The following is a 9449-nucleotide window of genomic DNA, read 5'->3' as shown; positions in this document are numbered from 1 at the left end:
GCCCGGCCCAGCCCGACTCCTCGGGAGGAGGGTCCCGTCCTGGTGCCGGCCCGCGCGCCAGCTCCGCGTCCCGGCTCCCGGCACCCACCGACCCCTCCACAGCTGCACGCGTCCTGCCCGGGGGCCGAAGACCCCCGCTCTCCCGAGGTGCGGCCGCCGGGAGGGAGGGAGGGAGGCAGCAGAGGCGCGCGGCGGGGTCCGGGCGCGGAGTCCGGGGCTCACGCCTTCCGCGAAGCGCACCTTCCGCCCACCTCGGTCCGCGCGCAGCCCCGCCTCCCTCCCGCGCCCGCGCCCGCCCCCAGTCTCCGCCCTCCCAGCCGCGCGCCCTGCTCCCAGCTCCCCTGCAGGCGCGGCTGGGGCGAGAGCCCGCGAGCTGAGCGGGCGCAGGGTCCTCCGCGCCTCCTCCGCGCCTCCTCTGAGAACCGGCGCAGCCTGGCCCGCGCCCCCAGTCCAGCGCGTCCAGCATCCGCGTGGCGGGAGGGCGCGACTTTTTGCGGTCCCGCGTGGGACGGGGACGCCGGCGGGACAACTTGGAAAACTTCTCGGGGGCAGACGGCAGGGACCCCGGGCGCCGGTGGAGGAGGATGTAGGAGGGCGGCGGCTGGTCCCGGGTGTTCCCGACCTCCTAGGCCCCGCTCGTCCGGGCCATGGGGCTCCAGCGCCCTCGGCGCCGCTGTAGGGGCGCCGCTCTCGTCTAGCCGAACCGGGCAGCGCTGTCGTCCACGGTGTGCACCAGGCGGGCAGCGCTCCCTCTGCCCACGTCCCGCCCAACCATGGACCACCAGGACCCCTACTCCGTGCAGGCCACGGCGGCCATCGCGGCGGTCATCACCTTCCTCATCCTCTTCACCATCTTCGGCAACGCGCTGGTCATCCTGGCTGTGTTGACCAGCCGCTCGCTGCGCGCCCCTCAGAACCTGTTCCTGGTGTCGCTGGCCGCCGCCGACATCCTGGTGGCCACGCTCATCATCCCTTTCTCGCTGGCTAACGAGCTCCTCGGCTACTGGTACTTCTGGCGCAGGTGGTGCGAGGTGTACCTGGCGCTCGACGTGCTCTTCTGCACCTCGTCCATCGTGCACCTGTGCGCCATCAGCCTGGACCGCTACTGGGCCGTGAGCCGCGCGCTGGAATACAACTCCAAGCGCACCCCGCGCCGCATCAAGTGCATCATCCTTACCGTGTGGGTCATCGCCGCCGTCATCTCGCTGCCGCCCCTCATCTACAAGGGCGACCAGGGCCCCCAGCCGCGCGGGCGCCCCCAGTGCAAGCTCAACCAGGAGGTCTGGTACATCCTGGCCTCCAGCATCGGATCGTTCTTTGCTCCTTGCCTCATCATGATCCTTGTCTACCTGCGCATCTACCTGATCGCCAAACGCAGCAACCGCAGAGGTCCTAGGGCCAAGGGGGGGCCTGGGCAGGGTGAGTCCAAGCAGCCCCGACCCAACCGTGGTGGGGCTTTGGCCTCAGCCAAGCTGCCAGCCCTGGCTTCTCTGGCATCTGCCAGAGAGGTCAGTGGACACTCGAAGTCCACTGGGGAGAAGGAGGAGGGGGAAACCTCTGAAGATACTGGGACCCGGGCCTTGCCACCCAGTTGGGCTGCCCTTCCCAACTCAGGCCAGGGCCAGAAGGAAGGTGTTTGTGGGGCATCTCCAGAGGATGAAGGTGAAGAGGAGGAGGAGGAGGAGGAAGAGTGTGAACCCCAGGCAGGGCCAGTGTCTCCGGCCTCAGCTTGCAGCCCCCCGCTGCAGCAGCCACAGGGCTCCCAGGTACTGGCCACCCTACGTGGCCAGGTGCTCCTGGGCAGGGGCGTGGGTGCTATAGGTGGGCAGTGGTGGCGTCGACGGGCGCAGCTGACCCGGGAGAAGCGCTTCACCTTCGTGCTGGCCGTGGTCATTGGCGTTTTTGTGCTCTGCTGGTTCCCCTTCTTCTTCAGCTACAGCCTGGGCGCCATCTGCCCGGAGCACTGCAAGGTGCCCCATGGCCTCTTCCAGTTCTTCTTCTGGATCGGCTACTGCAACAGTTCGCTGAACCCTGTCATTTACACCATCTTCAACCAGGACTTCCGCCGTGCCTTCCGGAGGATCCTGTGCCGCCCATGGACCCAGACGGCCTGGTGAGCCCGCCTGCGCTGCCCCTGTGGGGTTGGTGCGGTGGTGCTGGGGCCACCTTGCTTCTTGCCCTGCTGTGTGTGGCTGCCTCCCCTGGGCTTTCTGCTCGCTGCCCAGATCCTGCAGGCCTTGTCTTAGGAACCCCTTGGGAGGGGTGGGCAGGGGGGCTGTTAGCAAGGGTCCCATTGAAGCCTCCCTTTGCCATCTCAGCTGTGGGGGACCCCTTCTCCACCCTCTCCCTGAGCACAGGCTGACGGAGGTGGTTCAAATCCTCCGGAGCATAGCCCAGACAGGAGAAGAGAGAGCACTTCCTTCCCAGAGCCCCGTGCTCTCCAGGCCAATGTCTGGGCTTTCCTTTCTTGAGGACCCTGTGTTCCTGGCAGGTCACTTGCTTGTGGTGTTTTTGTTTCTTTTTCATCTCCCCTCACCCACAAAGAGCACACAGCCAGCCTTCCACTTTCCCAGGGGGGCCTGCTGCTGAGGAGGAGGAAGAAACCAAGACTGATCAAGACTGATCACCCACGCTAGGCACTTGCGGTCCCTGGCAGGTGCTGGGATGGGGGCTTATGGGGTGGCACCGTCTCTGGGCTCTCCTTTCCCCCTTCACCTGTTTTTGGATCTGTGGTTCCTTTAAAGGCCAGAACCATGGATCGGCTTCCTTACCCAGCACCCCTCTGGCAGGTGGGTGGCCATGTGGATGCCTCGCTGGGGCGGTCTTGCAGGCCTGGTCTCTGCCTCGACGGGAGATCCCCGATCACTGGCATTCACCCCCTGCAAAACTCGGGGCGACAATAGCTCGCCGCCTACTTGCTGCAGGGAGATGAAAGGCTTTGCAGAAAGCTTTGAGCTCCGTGGGGGAATGCACTAGAGAACCAAAAATGTGATTATCCGGTGATATAAAAATCCCTTTCCTCTGTGTTTACCACCACCTGTCTTCCTGTAGACTTTTGTTCTGTCCCTGGGCTGTGTGAATTCCTTCCCAAACTGGAAGCGGGGAGTGGCAGACAGAATCACTATTTCAAGTTAAAGATCTCTTCGAGAATGTGTTCTTGTGGCTGCAAAGGTCTGAGTTATTATGCTACATGACAGCGTTTCGACATTTCACCTGTAGCCCCAAGAGGGTTTTTAGTGGCTTGGGCCTCCCCAGTGGGGGATAAGTCCTTTGTCAGCAAGGAGGCAATTTCCCCAGGACAGCCCACAATATCCATGCCTTGGGAACAGTCTAAGATGAGAGCCTGTGACAGGTGGCAGAGCCCCCAGGTGGGGTGCTGGCATGAGAGCCTGGTGAGCCCCTAGGGGAGCCTCCCACTTAAGTGCTCAGCCAGGTCTCCAAGCCCCAAATGAGTCCTTGTGAACCACAACTGATCCCGCCAGGGGGGTGTTTGTGGACGGCCTCAGACACAGCCACGCTGCTCCCCCCACTCTGATGGGGCTGTGCACTGAGGACCCCCGCTTCCTGGTTCTCAGTCCCACCCCAAAACCCGGCACTCAGAACAGCTGGAAGTGTGGAAAGGAGGTTTCCCAGCTGTATCTTGGGGAGGGCCTGGCTTCGACGCTGGGGCAGCAGGCATCTTAGCTTGGCAGATGTGGGGGCAATGGGCCAGATGGACCTGCCAGATTTGGAAGGGCACCAAGAGAGTTTTCTGGGTGTAGAGAGAATGGAGGGGACCAAAAAGAGTCCTTCCTGGGGTGTGGGAGGCTGCCCAGCTCGGTCCTCGGTGGGTTGTTATGAGGCCAGAGCATCGCCCCGGGATGTGGTGGGGAGCTGGGCCAGGGGAGGGACTGACTGTGACCCTCTGCTGGCCAGTCTTGTGTGCGCTCCATGGGATCCCCCTGACCTCTTATTGCGACATGCAGGTTTTTTTTTTTTTTTTTTTTTTTTAACTCTGAGCTATTTTATCAATAAAGGATATTTTGTAATAAGTAAATGGTGTCCTTATTGCCCAAGGCCTACCTGGAGCAGTTATTCCTCAGCGGCTGGCACAGCAGACTCTGGGTGTTGGCCCAATGAGCTGGGGCTCCCTCCCAGGACGAGTAGTCCTCTCCTGCCTGAGATGTGGCCGGCTGGTCCCCCAAGCCCCTGCCCTTCCTACCCGCCTTTGTCCATGAAGCATCCTTACTCATCATCACAAGCCAATGGGTGAGGGTGGCTGGAGGAGCCTGAGACTGACTCCCGGGAGGGAGGAGAAGGGAGGGCTTCCTGGAGGAGGTGGCCTTTGGGTTGGGTCTTGGAGGAAGAGCAGGAGTACACCAAGAGGCAAGACGGGAGGGTGTTTTGGTAGGGGAAGGGCATATGTAAAGGAGGTGATTGGTGGAATTGTGACTGAGTTTGAAAACGGCCCCAAGCTAGCCCCAGGTGGTCTGGTGCCACCGCCTTCCTACCCTACTTAGTCGCCACAGAGTGGGCAGTCCTGGGGCTGAACCAGGTGGGCCTGGTCCCACGGGCAGGGGGGCAGACGGCAGGCTGGCAGCAGGAGGCCGTGGGCAGGGCCAGCGCCAGTGGCCAGCCCAGGGAGGGGAGGGAGGAAGGAAGCGACGTGAAGCCCCAGGGTCCTCAGTGTGAGGCCACCCCTTTACTTCCACATTGGCCCAGAATCTTAACTCTCACCACCTCCGTAGTGGCATGGGCCATGCTTCTGCTAGGGACAACCAGCGAGACCTCCAGTGTACCCACCATCACTGACGGACATGGGGACATGGGCTTCACCGAGGACTTAACAAGAAAGACATGCCCTGCCCTGCTCTCAGCTCCCCACACCTGCCGAAGTGCCCACTGCTGATGCCCAGAGGCCTGATATGCGTAAATGAGGATGGTTCATTGACTCCCTTTTACTGATCCAGGCTCTTTGTCTGATGACCTCATCTAATCCTTATGCCTGACTGTAAGGTAAGTATCAGCCCATTTTATACTAGCAAAGTACAGGCCGAGAAAGCTGTAATGACCTGCTTGAGGTTATCCAGGCCCAGCCTCTTTCTGCTGGACCACATTGTCCCCCGATGCTTAACCGTCTGCGAGGGGCAGGCCCTTGAGCCTGGGAGTAGAGAACCCTGCCCCGACTTTGGAAATGGTGGTAGAAAGGTATACCTTCCTGGAGGAGGACTGTTTGCAAGCCCATTTTGAATACGTTATCTCATTAATCCTCACAACCTTGCTGAGAGTGATCATTTTACAAAAAACGAAATTGAGACTTAAAGTGACCTCTCTGGGTCCTGAAATCACAAAACTGTGAAATTCAGGTGATGAAGAATCGTGATTCCATCTCTTCAGCCAGCTCTCATTCGGTGGCGCTGGGTATCTGAAGATCCTGAAACTGCATGTGGATGGATTCAGCAGGTGACTATGCTGTGATTGATTGTTCATGTCTGTCACTGCCACAGACTATGTAATTGATGGGCAGATGTGTCCTAGATTTTCCATTTCTGACAGCTCACTCCAACCCCTGAACTGTATGAAGGAAGAGACTGGGGCCCAGAGAGAGGAGATGACTTGCCTCAGGGGGCGTCATACAGACACAGCTGGCTGAGCTGGATCTAGATCCAGACCCAGGTTGCCCATCGTGCCACACTTTCACACTGAAGGAATTGTGTCCGAACTCAAGGAATAGCAGGCCCACATTCAGGAAACATCTGCTGACAGCTGTGTGGCAGGACCTGTGCTTGGCTCGTCCCCATTTTGCTATCTCTTTCAGTTCTCAGATGAAGAACTGGGGGGCGGAGTCTCAGGCACCTGCCCAGGCCCCTCAGCTAATGGGGTGCAGCTGGAGCTGGGCCCAGGACCTGGCTTCCTATCAGGCCTTCTCTCTCATGCTCTATTCCTGCAGCTCTCTGTGAGTAGGACCTGCTTTTGACTTCGCCTTGAGCCCATCGGAGGACTACAGGTTGATGAGACTGGCTGAGAACAGCCAGAGGTGGGAGTGGGGTAGGTGCAGCCCTCTGCCTCCAGGAATAATCCTGGCAAGTCACCTGGCGGTGAGGGTGGCAGGTGTGGGGGACGGGTGCGAGGCCAGCAGGGGCGCTTTGCCTGGCCGTTCACCAGGTGGATGGGAGTTGTCTCAGCCGGTCACGTCATCCTTCCAGACACCCCTTTCTTAAGACGTCCCTGCTGGAAGGGAGGCGCTGCTGCAGAACGCAGTATAAGAGGAGCTGGGCAGAGCAGGATGAGGAATATTCCACAGCCGCACCTCCTCTCTGAGAACCTGGGTCCTTACATGGCAAGGATACCCTTGAGAGGGACTTAAGAGGCAGCTCTACCTTGGGATGGCCGCTGAGAACTTTGGGGCTGCTGAGAACTCCTCTTTGGAGGACTGTGGCTGAAGGGACTCCTGACTCTTGTTTAAGAAGGGACCTGTGGCAGGAGAGCCCGGTTGATCTGCCCCCAGTACTCAAGGTGGAGGAGGCTTGTGGGTTCATCAGGCCCTGGACCCTCTCCCCATCCTCTGCATGGTCACCCTGTATGTCGGGGGGCCACTGGCAAGGGGTGTGAGACCTTGCCCAGCTCCCACCTGTAAATGGGTTTGCCCCTGGCTGGGGAGGAGGCATTGGCCTGTCTGCAGTCGGACCTGGGCAGCATTTGGCTTCCCTGGCACTGGCGGGGCTTTCTGCTCCCAGATCCTGGTTGCCGTGGGTGGCAGGACAGGGGGAGGGGGGAAACGCAGGAGTCATGTCCTATCCCTGCCACCACCTGTTGGGCTGTCCTTAGGCAGGACTCGGTCCCTCTCTGGGCCTTAGTGTCCTTGTCTGCCCACAGGCAGGATTGCCCCTGCGGTCCCCAGGGTTCCCCAGCTTGGGGCTCCATCTCTGCCTTCCCCCCACAGCCACTCCCTGCCCCAGCTCCCTGGGAGGTCCAGACATGAAGGTTCCGGGAGTTAATCAGTTGTTCTTAGTGTCAGGCTCGTGGGCAGGATGGCGGTGGTGTTTTTCTCACCTTTGTGCCTCAGCGCAAAGTTAAACGGCTCTGGAGTAACGGATGGGTTTGGGGCCCTCTGAGATGTGCTGTGGTGAAAGGAATCATGAGAGTCCTGAGATATTAGGGTCCAGGGCCGGACACCCATCATCTGAAATTGATGTGATTACTATGCCTATTTCACAGGCAAGGAAATTGAGGCAGAGACAATTGGCTGAGGTCATCCAGAACCAGGACATAAACGTACCCAATCTCATTTCAGTGGTGTCACCCACTGGCCTCACTCTGCCTCTTCCCCAGCCCTGCCTCCAGCAGCAACTTCTGCCTCTTCCCCAGCCCTGCCTCCAGCACCAACCTCTGCCTCTTCCCAGCCCTGCCTCTAGCACCAGAGCTCAAGCTCTGGGTTCTTCCCAGTCCAGCAAAGCCCCTGCCCTGTATGAGCTTGGGAGCCTCACCTGCTGACCTCAGCCACTCTCGGCAGCTCTCCCTGTTGGCTGGCCCTTCCACGAGAGCAGGAGCCCTGGCAGGGGGTACAAGACTACCACCCTCCCAGGCTCTGCTCACTGTCAGCAGGGGAGGCGGGGAGCTCTGGGCTAATTTTAGATTCTGGGATTCTTCGTGCTCCTGCATCCGTCCGCTCTTCCATCTGGGCTTGGGGAAGGCTGTTGTCAGAAGGCCAGTGCTGGAAGGGCCTGGATGTCAGCTCACACCCTCCCCCAGACTTGTCTGCACTGATCGTCTCACACCCTGGACTGACCCTGGTCAAAGGCTCCTGCCCTTTGCCTGGCCTTGAGGCCAACGATTGATCAGCAGTGATTTCAGAGCTGAGGTGCCCCTTTACGGCCCACCCGCTACCCCCTGGGATTCTATGTTCCCACCTTCCTCCACTCTCCCTTCTCCTCCCTTCTTCCCTTACCCTATCCTGGCCTTTCCCACTTCCGGGTCCTCAGCAACTCCCCCTCCTCCGAACCTCCTGTTGCCTCCTGCTAATCCCCTGACCCCTGCCTTGCCCAGGGGGATGGTCCTGGCTCTTCCTGAGCTTACGGGCTCCATGGAGCATTGGTGCCTGCGAGGGGACCGGAACAGACTGGAGACCGAAAAAGAGCCTCCCTCCCTGGAAAGTCAGGGCTATTTCTGTCCTTGCGGCAGCCCATGGGGCCTCCCCGCTCTCCGGCAGGGCAGGCGGGGGAGCTGCCGAGGGTCCTGACCTTTGATTTCCCCGGGGAGAGGGCAGGCCCCTTCTAGAGCTGCAGGGTGGACCCCACCAATCTCAGAGCAGCTGGGACTCAGATGGAATTTGCTCCCCACCCGTGGGGACTGGAGCTGCTTCAAGAGGGAAGAGGGCTGGGCCATGGTGTGGGGACCCAGGTGTCTTGGTGTCGCAGCTCAGCCCAGCCCAGTCACAGCCACAAAGGGAGTGTGAGAGGCTATCTGGGCCCGCCACTTGGATTCCCCAGTTGGGGAGCCAAGGGTTAAACGCAGCCTTCCTCCCCTCGGTGCGGGAAGGACTGGTGGAGCAGCCACCGCAGCAGGCTCCACTGGTCCCTGTTCGTCAGGTTCAGCTTTGATGCAGCTGTTTCAGCTGCAAATCCCCTCAGCCTGCGGCCCCTCTGCCCCTGCTGGCCTGGCAGCTGGATGTGGGTGGGCACCTAGCTGGCAGCTCTTTGAGGGATTCCTCAGCTGTTTCGGGGTCCAGAGGCTCAGGGCGTGATCCTAGGAGGACCACCAAATTGCTGGGTGGCCCCGGGCAAGTCTGCTCACCTCTCTGGGTTTCAGATGCCTTCTTGTCAAGTGCGGGTGTCAGAGAGCAGCATGGTTCTAATGATGTCCCGGGTGCTTCCCCTGGAGAGATGAGGGGAAACCGAGGCCTCCTGACCCCTGGCCCCCACCCCACCAACCTTTCTACTTGTTGATTGTTCAGGAAGCGGCTCCCCTCACTGTTCACCAGGTTTCCTCCTCTACCCTCCTGCCTGCACCCACATAGCCTCCATCCCCCAACCCCATCCGGGCTCAAGTCACACCCCTCACCTGTGTCCCAGGGAAATCTAGGTGGCTGAGCCCCAGAAGGGTCATCTCGAAAGACATTCCCCAGGGCAGGTGGAAGCGGGTGGGAGAGGGGAGTGGCCATCTGCCTGGGCTGGACATGGTGTCTACAGTAAGGCTGGGAGGGGCACTGGAGTTGGGGGGCAACAGAGGAGGAAGTGGGTGAGATCCTCTGGGAGGGGCAAGTGGGGAGGTGGGCTCTGGGAACCCAGGCTTCCACGGGGTCATGGCTCAGGATGATGCAGCAGAAGGTGCACCTCCTAACAAGAGACCTGCTTTCACTCCAGCAGGACTGGGTCTGTGCCCAGGGGCTTCCTCTGAGAGGACAGCCCGAGAGGGCAGGGACTTGGCTGCCTCGTCTGTACCTGTGCTCCTCACCTTCCGGCAGAACCTGG

General features: G+C 60.4%; 1 protein-coding gene across 2 annotated transcripts; it reads left to right on the top strand.

Annotated features, from left to right (window-relative positions):
* Positions 1–337: 337 nt before the first annotated feature.
* ADRA2B (adrenoceptor alpha 2B) lies at positions 338–4032 on the top strand. 2 transcript variants are annotated; one of them, XM_033238836.1, is made up of 2 exons: positions 338–2113; positions 2574–4032. In XM_033238836.1, the coding sequence occupies exons 1-2, from the start codon at positions 774–776 to the stop codon at positions 2587–2589; spliced, it is 1356 nt and encodes a 451-aa protein (XP_033094727.1). In that variant the 5' UTR covers positions 338–773; the 3' UTR covers positions 2590–4032. The 2 variants fall into 2 exon arrangements, with proteins under 2 accessions (XP_033094727.1, XP_033094728.1); XM_033238837.1 differs by having other exon boundaries at positions 2545–4032.
* The last annotated feature ends 5417 nt before the right edge of the window (positions 4033–9449 follow it).

Source organism: Trachypithecus francoisi, unplaced genomic scaffold, assembly GCF_009764315.1.
Source record: "Trachypithecus francoisi isolate TF-2019V2 unplaced genomic scaffold, Tfra_2.0 Lachesis_group17, whole genome shotgun sequence".
NCBI lineage: Eukaryota > Metazoa > Chordata > Mammalia > Primates > Cercopithecidae > Trachypithecus > Trachypithecus francoisi.
Note: the sequence above shows the minus strand (reverse complement) of the source record. Positions and strands in the feature narration are given on the sequence as shown.